Genomic DNA, 13,979 nt, shown 5'->3' on the forward strand with positions numbered 1-13,979 from the left:
AAAAAAGAAAAACTAAAACATTAATTCTGGACAACAATTTGGGAGTATGGCCATCTTCATAATGTTGGTTCTTCCTATCAAGAAGTAGGGAATATGTTAATTATTGAAACTGTCCTAGCGATTTGATTTGAAACTGTCTCACTGCTATTTGTTTATCAATAAAATTATATAAAAAATAAAATGTTAAATAAAATTTGAAAAAAAAGAATAAATGCAAATACAAAAGCTGCAAAAAAAAGAAAAACTAAAACATTAATTCTGGACAACAATTTGGGAGTATGGCCATCTTCATAATGTTGGTTCTTCCTATCAAGAAGTAGGGAATATCTTTCCATTTTCTGTAATCCTCTGGAATACCCACCTCTGACAACACTAAAAATAAGTTGATATAAATGAAGGACCATTTTGTATTTGCATATACAAAATAGGATAGATATACACCTTTCTCTTCATTCAATGAGAGGAAAGATTTGTACTAATAATGCTTGGAGAGGGTATCATTTCTGTATCTTTTACTATGAATAACTACTATGAAGACAACAATATGCAATATATTAATTATTGTAACTGTCCTAGTAAAATGTTTTGAAACTGTCTCATAACTATTTTTCTCAGTAAAATTAAAAAAAGAAAAACCAACAGTTTTCTCTCAGTATATGAAGAACCATGATAAGCAATGTTACAATATTTGCTTCACTATAAAACAAAATTTAGAATTTCAAAAGATGGAAAGCCTATTTACCTATATGCTTGTCCATGTCCCCCCACCCCTGCTTTTTGCCTTGTCCTTGATGTTCCAAGTTTCTTCTTTTACCTATTTTTCTTTGTATTTTAGGGAAGGGTGTACAGGGTCTCACTGCTAGATCAGACTTGTAGTGATCCACCTGTTTACATCCTCCAAAGAGCTGGGATTACAGGTGTGTGCCACCATGACCAGTCTCAATTGCAGTCTCAGCAAACTCCCAGCCTCTGTGCCTGCTTGCAGGAACTTTAAGCCACTGAGCGATTTGGCCATCCCTCTATTTGGATTTTGGTTTTTTGAGACAGGGTTTCACTATGTAATCCAAGATGGCTTTGAATTTGCTACATATCCCCAGCTAGCCTCAAACTCACAATCTTCCTACTTGAACTTGCTGAGCACTGAGATTACAGGTATGCACCATTATCCTGGCTAAAATTATTATTTTCTTTCTGTATAAAAGCCTACATTAGCTGGGCTGGGTGGTGCATGCCAAGAGTCTCAACTACTCTTATTTGACGAAGAGTTATTTGTCCATGGAGTATGAGAACAGCCGAGTCACATAGAAATACCTTGCTTTAAAAAATAACAAAAGTTTGCCACCTTTTGCTGTTCTATTAGGGTAAGTCTGCTTGTGAAATGTAGCTCTCCTTCACTGTATGATCCTCTTGCTTATTAATTCTTTTTTCCCATAAGTACTTCCCCTATCATCTGTGTCTGGCTCCTTTCAGTAAACTTCATTAACCATGGAAAGTGTGATCATGACCTATCTTTATAAAGATTCTGTAGGAGTTATTATTAAGTTTCTGGAATCTGTAGGTCTAAATTTGAGGCTATTCCACACATTATTTCTTTGAATATTTCTGTAGTTTTATTCTTTCTCATATCCTGAAAGCTTGATAATACAGATATTAGATCTTTTGTTATAATTCTATCAGTTCTTGTTCACATTTTTAAGTCTTTCTTTTCTGTGATTCGGACTGTAATTTCTATTGCTTTGTTTATAGGCATATTAATTCTACCTTCTTGTTCCACTCTGTCATTTAACTCATCCTGTGTCCAGTGTTTTGTTTTGGTTAATGTATTTTTCCCAATTTCTATTTCATTCTTTAATCTTTTCTTCTTCTTAAAAAATCTTTTATTATTTTATTACAGAGTCTCACTACGCAGCTCAGACTCATAGTGATCCTCCTGTCTCAGTCTCCCCAGAGCTAGGATTATAGGCATGCACCATCACTGCCAGTTTCAGTGGCTGTTACAGCACACCTGGGGTTCTGAGGCTGGTATGGCATGTGGTACCAGGGATTAAACCTGGGTCCTTGAGCTTGCCAAGCAGGCACTCTGACTGCCAATCTCCCCAGCCTTCTTTTTTCTTTCTTTAGAATTTTCACCTTTGTTTCAAGCACGCTTGCAATCATTAGAACATTTTAATGACAGCTCCTCCAAAATCTTTATCCAGTAATTCAAACTTTTGTTAGCTTGTTAATTTCTTCTCAGTGTAAGATGTGCTTTATATTGTCGTTATTTTTTGGAGTCAAGGTCTTGCTATGTAGCCCAGGCTGACCTTGAACTCGAAGAGATCCTCCTGCCTCAGCCTCCTGAGTGCTGGTTTTACAGGTGTGCTTCATGATGCCTGGCTCATAAAATCTCAATTTAAAACCGCCCTAGTTCTTGATATAACAAGGAATTTTCAATTAAAGCCTAACATTTTGAGTATTTTAAAAGGCTGTAGATAGTATTTAAATCATGTGTTTTAGCAGGCATTTTCTGACCACTCTGGTAGATAAAAGAGGATACTACCTCATTACTGCTAAGTGGGAACAGAAGTCTTGGCTTTTAATTAGCCTTCATTGAATACCTCCCCAGCAGGAGCAGCTGAATACCTCATTATAGCCTGTGAGAACAGATCTTTTATAAGGCCTTTGATGGTGGGGACAGATCAGTTTTTCCATGGTGTTTGGTTTCACTACTATAGTTATTACCGAAAACTTTTCTGTTTCACTAGGTTTCTCCTTTTAGTTCTTCAGCCAGAAAAATTAAATAAGTTGTATATGCGTGTGTGTATGTATGCATGCGTGTGTGTGTGTGTGTGTGTGTGTGTGTGTGTGTGTGTGTTTGTACAAGTGGTCTGTTGACATGTCAGGACTTCCTGCCACCTTGTTATGTACCCAGTCTAGGACATATAAAAAAATCCTAGGGCATTCACTAATGTATCACTGCATCATTTCTTGGGTCCCAAACTCATAAGCCAGTATGCCTTCTCTCCTCAAATAAAGAGTACCTTGTGCTTGTTTTATACATATAATATACTTGAATTTAGTTGTAATTAATAAGAGGAATAGACAAAGTACACCCAATCTACTCCCTTTTCTTAGAATCAGAAATCTAAAGTGTTCTGTTGAACACCCTAACTTGATCACGTCATTCTGTAGTTTAAAAATCCCAATGGTTTCAATCAACTGCAAGATTGAATCTCAAAACAAAAGGATAAGGGGGAAAATTATGGGATACGCACTTTTATATTCAGAAAGCTCAGCAAGTTCTTATCAGTAGTAGTCATTCTGGTGAATGATGTATTTCCTTAAAGACTGATCCATAGCCAAAAGCATGGTGTGGTTGCACAGATGTTTTCTGATGTGAAAAAAATAAGAAAACTGTCAAAGCTAGAACAACACTTACCTTCTACAGGTAGCCGCCGCCGAACGGCCAAGCGTTCCATTTTCCGCTGTGTCTCAGCCAAACTAAAAAGGACTCCATATACATATTGACGAGCTGATCGGAACAGAAGAGTGGCTGGGGGCAGCTCCATGTTACATTCATCCTCAATACATACTGGGATCTTAATCTCACCCTAATAAGAGAATGATCCAAGGGAAAGGAGAAAAGGAGTTTTGTCAAAGTCTGGAATTGAGCTTAGAAGAACCAGTAATGAATTACACAGCTTAACTACAAAATTTTCTATTAGTTTCAGCCATTTCAGATTAAAAAGAAGCTGTATGAAGCCAAGCTGACCACAATTAACTTGTTAAACTATAATTCCACATTAAGTATCTCAGTTATTATCAACTTATAGCTGACAAAGGGGAGAGCTTATCTTAGGCATCATGATAGGCCCAGAGAAGATCAATTGTGTAGAAGTAGAGGAAGAGATAAGCAACAAGTGCACAAAGGCTCTTCTTAGAATATGTTTATCCCTAGAATCAGAGCCCACCAACTTGGTGCATTATCCATTTCAAATGTAATTATAATTCTCTTATAAGGATCTATTTATGATATGGTCCCATCTCACTTGAGGCCCTTAATACAATGAGGGCCTCCAGCACGCATGGTCTTTTATCTTCTAGATATCAACTATCACACTTTTACTTGACAACTTAGAGTCTCAGTGAGTATAAAGAGCAAGGAGGTAAATGCTAATGTGCTGTCTCACCTTAGTGAGGACATGGTAGATATATGGATACATAAGGCCCCTTCTATGCCTATGTTCAGCAACCCGTAAGACTTCTGGAGCTACTGGAGGTAAGGGTGGAATAGTGATGTCCATGTGGTTCCTTGTAGACATAGACAGTAGAGATGGGATGTGAGGCTCAACATCACCTAGGCTGGCTTCTGAAACTCCAGCATCAACAGGTTGTGCCCAAGACCCTCTGTCACCATTGGAATCTTGCCATCCAGGTTGCTGCTGAATTGTTTCTGTGATGTGACTAAAAAGTTTAGCAAAATGACATAGAACAGAAAAGGGAGGTTGATAAAAGGTATTCCACTTATTATGCCATTCTCAACCTGCTGAACAACAGAAACCTCTCTGAGGGTCAGGATATTTGGTTAGCTCTAGACCTGATAATTTTCCTCTCAGTGGTTATTACTATCTTCCTGGATTCTTTCACCTGATATAAACCAAAGTAATCAAAAGTCACAGCAATAATTCCAAATTCTATTCATTTTTAAGAAGCCATGTTTGCATGCTGCTTATTTATAAAATAATTTGCACTGCTTCCCAGGAATTAGAGGCATAATGTATATGGTAAGACTCCTGTCTTAGTTACTAAGCAATACAGCTACCTATTTAGCTGTTCCTTTTGCTTTTTATTCAATTATTGCAAAATTATACTCATGTTACATAGCACATCCATACCATAGTTTCTCTAACCAACAGCTACGCTGCCTTTTACTACAATGCCCTGGGTATCTGAATATCACCACCTGCATGGGCCAAAGAGCAAAGACTAGGAAAAGGAAAGCAAAAATATACACTTCCAATATTTCTTCTGAAGTCTTTTCCCATGATGTTTATACAAATACTTACTCAGAGCTGGCTCCATTTGGCTCATCACCATCAGAGGAAGAAGAATGGGAAGAGTCTGGTCGCAAAGGAGGTGAAGTTTTGGAAGTAAGGTAATTAGGGAACTGGGGTGAAGAGGTGTCATAAGAGACAGCCCAACTGGCAAAGGGGCTGTCTTCTAATGTGGGATCCTCAGAAAAGGCATTGGATTCCCCCAGAGCATGGGAAGCAAAGAGGAGAGATGAGTTGGATCCCACTGAGAATGGTGGTGGACACTTCATTTTCTGGGGCACATGGTGAGGAAACTAAAGGACAAAGCAGACAGAAAAGCTACTTAACATTTTATCAGGATCCAAGATGGGTCCCTCAGATTCTAAGATACACACATGCTGCCAATAGCAGGGACTCGAGATAAAAAGTACCTACTAAGAATAAGCAGAAATAATTCTAAGTGATATGAACAGAATCAACTATGAGCAGGACACTGAACCAATCCAGGATTCCTAGAACCATTCTCTGACAGTGGCTAATTGGATTTCATAATGCCCAAATAGTTTCTAATGTGGATGCTATTTTTATTTACATAGGTTATCTGAATCAATGTAGAATGTAATGTATGAATATACAGTCAGTCTGATAGCACAGAATCTCCCTACCTACTCAATTCAGATGATAAAAATCAGGAAGCAACCTGAATTTAATGCAAACAAATTGTCTCCGGTCTCATAAATCATGCTTACCATTGGTTTTCCAGGAGAAATTGTGCCAAGATGATTTTGTGGAAGGGAAGGATTTCCAAGATGATTATTTCGAAAGCCTGGAGTCAAGAGAAAGGATTGTACTTCAGTCAATGTTAATATTTGAATAATGTAACATTCTACTAAACCATCATCACATGAAAAATACTACAATTAATTGAATAGCTATTATGTGCCATGCCAGGAAGTTTAAAAAATTATTTCAACAGATAAGAATCCTATACAGGAAGTATCATGATCCACATTTCATACAAATGTGACTTATCAAGGTCACACAGATGATAGGCAACAGAGGTAGCATTCAAAGTCAGGTCTGATCTCAAACACAAGACTTTTTTTTTTCAGACAGTGGGACAGAATAGAGGTGAGCTCTAGAAGAAGCCCAAGCTAAGGAAATGGCTTTGTAACTCATTCATAAATTTGGGAAGGCAGAGCTATTTCTTAATGACATGGAAGTCAAAAGGATAATGTGTAGCAAATAGGAATGACTTCAAGAAAAACAACCACAAATAATTGATTACACTCTGGCCCTGCAATTCCTGGAGGGCCAACTCAGTTCCCCCAATGAATAGGGCAGTCAGATGGCAGCCTTACCTGCAAAGGATGGGCCCGCTGGCAATGAAGAGAGTTTGGTTGTAACTGAATAGTACTCAACTGCTTTCTTGAATCGTTCTATTTTATCTTCTGTCCTAGACTAGATGTTGCAACATCAGATTATCAGAAAAAGAAATAATTCAAGTGTCTTTTTGATACAACTTAACATTTTCAAGTCAAAATAACAGGAAAAATAAAATACTTAAAGAAATCCAAATGAGAAAATTTCCACTATGTAGGAAAGAATAGCTAGGGAGAAAGAAATATACAACATAAAATCTGGCATATTCGAAATTTACGTATATTTTATGTTATTCTTTTTAAATATTTATTTATTTATTTATTGGATACAGGGCCTCATTATGCAGTTCAGACTTGTAGTGATCCTCCTGTCTCAGCCTTCCCAACTCTGGGATTACAGGCATGTACCACCATACCCAGTTTCAGGGCTGGCTTGGCACGCTTGGGGTTCCTGGGGCCAGCACAGTACTGGGGATTAAACCCAGGTCCTTGTGCTTGCCAGGCAGGTGCTTAGATCACTGAACTATCTTGCCAGCCCTATTTTATGCTACTCTAAAATGATCACATGATCTTCACAAAAATATGTAAAGATAGAGAAAAACAGAGTTCAAAAGGAAAGACAAATCAGAGGAGGGAAAAGAAAAACTGAGAAAAAAGTTCAAGTGGAAATAAAGCATTATAAATAAGTTAGGGAAGTGGAGTTGAATGTAGTAACAGAGAATGGGAGGGAAAAAAGAGGAACCAAAATATATCATGCATAGGTACAAGTTCCCTATGATGAATGTGATCATGATGTGTATCTAAAATGTACCAATAGGTTTAATAAAAATTAAAGAAAAAAATAGAGGAAAAGAAAATCACATACTACAAACTCCTCAGTGTTTTCTTATAGAGTTTAAAAAATATTTGCTAATTTATAGTCATTCTATTTTAATATACATCTTCTATGTTTGAAACTGTATGCACAATATTTTATTCTGACCAATCTGTGTAAATAATTTTAATGGCTACATATCTTAACATTATAAATACATCTACATTATATATAACCACTTCCATCATACCATACACTTAGGATATTTCTCATATTTGGCTAAGTTATGCTGCAAAGAGTATATACTGTCCATAATTTTTTAATTCTGGATTTCAGCCTATACACCCTTAGGAAAATATACTAAAAATGAAACTATTGGTTAGAAAAAGTATGAAGAAGAAAACAAAAATCAATTAAAAATATATAAAATTACACTATGATACTACTATAAATTTACCAGAAGGGATGAATTTAAAGACTATCAATAGTAAGCAGTGGCAAGAATGTGCTGTAATTGGAACTCCAAAACAGTGCTGGTGAGAATGCACATTGGTACAGTTTGGAAAATAGTTTGGTAGTTTTCCGTCAAACAGACATTCATCCCATGGTGATCCTACTCTTAAAATATTGACCCAAGAAATGAATGCATACACCACTAAAAGACATGAACAAAAATATTAAGAGTTTTATTTACAACAGCCCCAAATTGGAAATAGCACAAATATATATTAACAAAAAATATATAAATTGTGGTATAGTCATACCAGGGAATGAAATACAGAATTATGAAAGATGAGAGACAAAGGAATACACATAAGAAAGAATACATATATAATTTAAATAGAGGCAAAACTAACTTTTGGCAACAGTAATAACAGGTATAGAGCTGGAGCAGGTGTAGCTCAGTGGAGAGAGCATTTGACTTAGCATGTACAAGGCTGTGAACCACAAAAGAAAAAAAATAAAGAAGAAGGAAAGAAAATAAAAAGAATCATTATTTATCTCAGGAGGAAAGGTTTGAGATGGGACACTATCACTTATCTAGCCTTTCCTAATGTTATTTAAAAATTCTCTTGACTAGCCAGGCATGGTGGCACATGTCTGTAATACATGCCACTGGAGAGGAGGTAGGAGGAGCTAAAGTTCCAGCCTAGTCTAGGTCACTTAGCAAGACCCTTTCAACCCTACAGATGTAGATTAATGGTAGAGAGCCCCTGGGTTCAATCTTCAGAGCTGTAAAACAAAACAAAATCCTCTTAAACATAATTTTAGGACTTCCATGATATATCAACAAATGCAATGTAAGATACTAAAGCCATTTCAAACTTCTCCATTACAGAAAATGCTCTCATAAGCATATGCACATTTTTATATAGGTCTTTTGGATTATTTCCTAGGGCTAATTCTTAGACATGTTATTACTAGGCTAAAGAGTATAATCATTTTCAAACTACTAATGCATGACACTAAATCCCTTCTAAAGCCCATATCTCAAATTACATTTCTATCATCAGTATATGAGAATATCCAGCTCCAGTGTTGAGTATTTTCTACAAAAAATTCTGAATATTATCTTTCTTATAGAAAGTTAGTATATACAATAAAATTATCAAACATTATTGTGTTGTCTTTTGGAGACTGTGATTATTAAAATTGAGGATGTATAGGGCCTTCCAAGCTCTTTATCTGCATGCATGCATGCATGCACACAGACACAGGAACTGAGATCTCTATGTACACTAGTCTAAATTTGAAACAAAATCACTTTGCTCTCTCAAAAACTGGATTTGAGCTGGGTATAGTGATTCATGCCTGTAATTACAGCATTGGAAAGCTGACACAAGAATGGCAGAGAGTTCAAGGCCAGCCTGGGATACATAGTTCAAGGCCAGGCTTAACTACTTAGCAAGACCCTGTGTGAAAAATCTAAAAGGAAAAAAAAAATTTAAAAAAAGAAAACTCTAGACTAGATACACTTGTGCCCTGTGCTGAGCTATTTGGCTGGCCCTTCTTTTTGCTTTTCTTTTGGTATCAGTGATTAATTCCAGAGCCTGCACATTGAGCTATATTCCTAGCCCTTTTTTATTGTGAGACAGGAATAAGCTGCTAACTTCCCCAGGCTTGGCTTGAACTTGGGATCCTCTTGCTTCATCCTCCCAGAGTGGTAGCATTACACATGTAGACCACTAGTCCCAGTTTGTTTTTAAATTCAATAATTTTTTTCTTTAAAGTTTATTTTTATTTTTTTAAACACAGAAAATTTAATGTTTTTTGAATCAATACAATTGCATAGCTACCATTAGATGAACTATTTCTATGCCCAAAACAAATCTTAAATTGTTATTATTGACAATGACTTTCTATCCAAGCCACAGAATACCAGGTGTTTTCTAGGATTATATGACCGGGGCCTTATTTGCTCTGCTACTGAGAATGAATTTTAACAGATATCAGATCACAATACTGAAATTTCTGGTCCAGCATATACTGTGTTATCTTCGTTAGTTTCTTCAGGTTCTCCTAATGTGTCTATTAGGTCATCCAAAGCAGCATCAATTCCTGACTCTTATTCTCCTCTGTTTAATTGTTTCCCCTATTTGGCGGGTTCTTTCCATTCTCATTCATGGGGCTGTGATCAATTTGCTCCCTCTCTAGAACATCCTTTAGTAGTCTGTGTAGGCTTGGCTTTGTCATCATGAAATTCTTTAGTTGTTCTTTGTCATGGAAGTATTTCACTTCTCCATTATATTTGAAAGAGAGTTTTGCAGGATAGATCAGTCTGGGTTGGAATTTGTTTTTTTGCAAGACTTGAAGTACTTTGCTCCATGCTCTTCTTGACTTGATGGTTTGTGAAGAAAAATCAGCCATTATTCTGAGTTTTCCTTTAAATGTGATCTGTTTCTTTTCTTTAGCGGCTTTTAGTATACTGTTCCTATGCTGAATTTCTGGAATCTTGATTATTATGTGTCTGGGTGTGGTTTTCATTGGGTTGATATTATTTGGAGTTCTATATGCTTCAGTTACAGGAATGTCAGATTGTTGCCCCATATTTGGGAAGTTTTCTGCTATTACTTCTGCCCATATTCTTTTTATATCATTTGTATTGACTCCTTCCTTCTCATCGATGCCTATTAGTCTCACATTGTTCATCTTTGCATCGTCTTGCAGGTATTGTATTATTTTTTCCTGCATCCTCGCTGTTTTAAAGAGATCTTTTCTTACTTTTTCACTAGCTGCAATGGTGTCTTTCAGGTCAGAAAGTCTATTTTCATTTTCACACAAACGGTTTTGCTAGCTTGTGATTGAGGTTTTAATTTCCTGTATATCACTTTGAACCTGTTTCATAGATTCTATTTCTTTCCTAAATTGTTTATTCAGGGGTTCCATCACTTTTATATTCTCCTCTATTTTTTATCAGTATATTCTTTAGAAGCACTTGGTACTTCTTTGATTAGAGTTACCACTATATTTTTTAGTTCCGAAATTATTTCTGATCTGATTTCTTCTATACCTTTCTGAAGTTGATTCTTTACTGTCAATGCTATTATTTCAGAGATATCTGGCATGTGATTTCCAGTTTCCTCAGTGCTAGTGTCTTCTGCATTTGTACTGGGTGTACTCAGGGCCTGAGACTGCATTTTGTTCCTTCTCTTTGTCATTTTGTATACCACTGTCTTCTGACCTTTTGTGTAGAGCTTAGATACAGTTATTACCTTAGCACCAGGTCCAGATCTATGAAGTTCAGATTCCTCCAAGTGGGTATTGTTTGGATCTGGCTGCTGTGCTCCACTTCTTTCTGCTGCAGGCGTTAAAGCTGAACCCTTTGTGTCACTCTGGCAAGATGTTCTGCTCCTGAATCAGCTGGGTGGGTCTTGCCTCTAGCTTCTTTGCAGGGAGTTCTGCTGAAGGGTTCCATGCTGGGCCTGCACTCTGGTTCAAATGAGGATGCAGGCCCCGGGTCGTCTCACTCACTCACTAGCCCTGCACTCCTGGTCTATTCAGGATCCGGCAGCCCCGGGCTTCTCACTCACTGGCTGGGCCTGCGCTCTGGGTCTATTCAGGATCCTGTGGTCTCGGTTCATCTCATTCACTTGCTGGGCCTGAGCTCTGGGTCTGTTCAGGATCCAGTGGCCCCGGACAGTCTCACTCACTCGCCAGGCCTGCGCTCTGGGTCTATTAGGATTCAGAGGGCCCCAGGTCGTCTCCTCAATAATGTTTTGTAGACTATTCATGTTAGTAAGTAAAGCTCTATGATCCAATCTCATGAAATACTGAATTACATGTACTTTCCCCAATGTAGCCTTTGTATTTTATTTTTATTAATTTTATTAAGAAACAGACATCAATGAGACAGTATAACCTTTTATTTTGTGCCTTGAAGGGCAAACACTTATTCCTTCTAGGTACCAATTCCATAAAACTTTTCCCAATCATGTTGTCTTTTTCTATTTGCTATGGCTTTCATTCACTATACTTATTTATTTGTTTCTGTCTCTCCATTCCATCTCAATTCTATGAGAACACAAAATGTGTTTATCTACATTTATGTTCTAGTGCCTAGCACAGAACCTGGAATGGAGAAATTCATTCTTTGCTCTATGACTGTATTGAATCAAGTTGCCCTTTTGTTTATAGATCCAGAGGTCAAACAGAATATAACCTTCTGCTTTAACACTACAGATTGTATATTCCTTATTTGAAATGCTTGTGGTCAGCAATGTGTTAGATTCAGGTAACTTTTTGAATTTTAAAATATTGGCATATATACAGAGATATCTTGGGGACAGAAAACAAGCCTAAACATGAAATTCATTTATGCTTCACATCCTCATTAAAAATATAATCTAAAGGCAACTTTACACAATACACTATTTTTAGTGCACAAGCATTTTGACTTTGACCCATCATATAAACTCAGGTTTGGAATTTTCTACCAGAAAGTTCATGTCTTCCCTCAAAAGATTTTTTTTAAGGTTTTGGATTTTGGAGCATTTCAGATTTTTTCATTAGAGATATTCAAATTCTATTGCTTAATTTTACCCCTATATTTGTTTAGGAGAACTTTCCTCATAATTCTGTAGATACTGAAAATGAATTTATGGAACTTAATATGGAGGTCAGTTGCAGAGTGCCACTGGTTCAATCACCAGTGCTGAGAGGGAGAGAAGAAGGAAGGGAAGGAGGGAGAAAGGAAAGAAGGAAAGTAAAGGAGGAAGAAAGAAAACAAGGAAAGTAAGGGATTAGAAAGGTTAAATCTTTGTCGTGAAAAAAATTTTGGGGGAATACATTTGAAGCAAATACAAAAGCCAGAAAAGAAAAAAAACTATAAAAAAGGACAAGATGGAAAATTTAGAACTTCAAAGAAACAGAAAAATAAAAATTTTTAAAACTACTCATTGGATAGACAATACAACAGAAGAAAGATGACAGAGAAAAAGTGGAAAGTGTCAATGAAGTTGATAAAGCAAAATAAATTATCCAGGATGGAAAAACAGAGGAACGAACAGAAGAATGTTTTTTAAACATTTTTTTAAAAATGAAGACCTCCTCAGAAATGCATGTGATCATACCAAAAGGCCTAAAATGCATTCTCAGGGGTCGGAGAAGGACATAAATACCATAAGCAGCAAACCTATTTGAACCAACAATAGCTAAATTTTTCCCCAGAATTAGTGAAAGACAAGAGATTCAAGAAGCTCAGCAAACTCTAAACACACTAAATTCAAAGACATCCATACCAGACAATACTTTTATGAATACACCAAGGAATGGTATAGTTGAACCAAATGGTAGGTGTATGATTAGTGTCTTTTTTCTTGATAAAAAAATCATACTAATTTCCATAATGGCTCTCCTAATTTACATTCCCACCAACATGATGGAAGAGTTCTCCATCTACTTTTTTTTTTAAAATTTTAGTTGATGACCATTCAGATGGGGATGAGATAAATTCTCAATGTAATTCTGATTTGCATTTTTTGATGGCTAAAGATGAACATTCTTTCTTATACTTATTGGCCATATGCACTTCTTTTGAGAAATGTCTGTGCAATTCATTTGCCTATTTAATGATGGGCTATCTGATTTTTATTTTTTATTAGTTTTTAATTATTCTGAATGTTAATCCTCTGTCATAAGAGGAACTATATAAGACTTTTTTTGTATTCTGTAACAACTGATTTTTAACCAAAGTGAAAAGGTAAATTGATAAAGAGATGGTCTTTTAAAAAAACTGTAGTGAGCATGGTATGGTGCTGCACACCTATAATTTCAATTCTGAAGCTGAGGCAAAAGGATAACAAGTTTGAGCCCACCCTGGACAATTTAATGAGATTCTGTCTCAAAATACAAAATGAAAACAGGCTTAGTGATATAGTTCAGTAGGAAGGCCATGGGTTCAATAACAATTGCAATGAAGAAAGGAATGGAGAGAAAGAAGGACAGCAAAGGAATAATCTTTATATAGACAAAGGAATATGTGTAATACCTAGATAAACTGTGATTGAGGCAGGAGAATCATAAGTTTGAGAGTTGCCAGGGGAACATCATAATTTAGAGACCCTGTCTCAAAATAAAACAATACCCAAGAGTTGTAGGACATATCTGTAATCTCAGAACTCTGGGAGGCTGGCAAGGAGCATTGAAAATTTAATCCCAGTTTGGGCAACACAGCAAAAGCTAGTCTCAAGTAAATAAATAAGTGCACAGGGATGCAACCCAGTGATTAGGTTCAATATAGTATACCAGTAAAAAAAAAAAAAAAAAAAAAAA

At 36.4% G+C, this 13,979-nt stretch overlaps 1 protein-coding gene across 1 annotated transcript in view; it reads right to left on the minus strand.

Moving 5' to 3' along the window:
• Fam120c (family with sequence similarity 120C) overlaps positions 1–13,979 on the minus strand; it is a 362,539-nt gene that overhangs the window by 241,995 nt on the left and 106,565 nt on the right. Inside the window, exons 5-9 of the mRNA XM_004647578.3 lie at positions 6,374–6,473; positions 5,762–5,838; positions 5,046–5,326; positions 4,170–4,443; positions 3,419–3,590 (exon numbers count right to left, since the gene is read on the minus strand). Of these exons, the coding sequence (XP_004647635.1) occupies positions 3,419–3,590; positions 4,170–4,443; positions 5,046–5,326; positions 5,762–5,838; positions 6,374–6,473 (904 nt within the window). The remainder of the gene's footprint in view (positions 1–3,418; positions 3,591–4,169; positions 4,444–5,045; positions 5,327–5,761; positions 5,839–6,373; positions 6,474–13,979) is intronic.

Source organism: Octodon degus, unplaced genomic scaffold, assembly GCF_000260255.1.
Source record: "Octodon degus isolate 3935 unplaced genomic scaffold, OctDeg1.0 scaffold00314, whole genome shotgun sequence".
Taxonomy (NCBI): Eukaryota; Metazoa; Chordata; class Mammalia; order Rodentia; family Octodontidae; genus Octodon; species Octodon degus.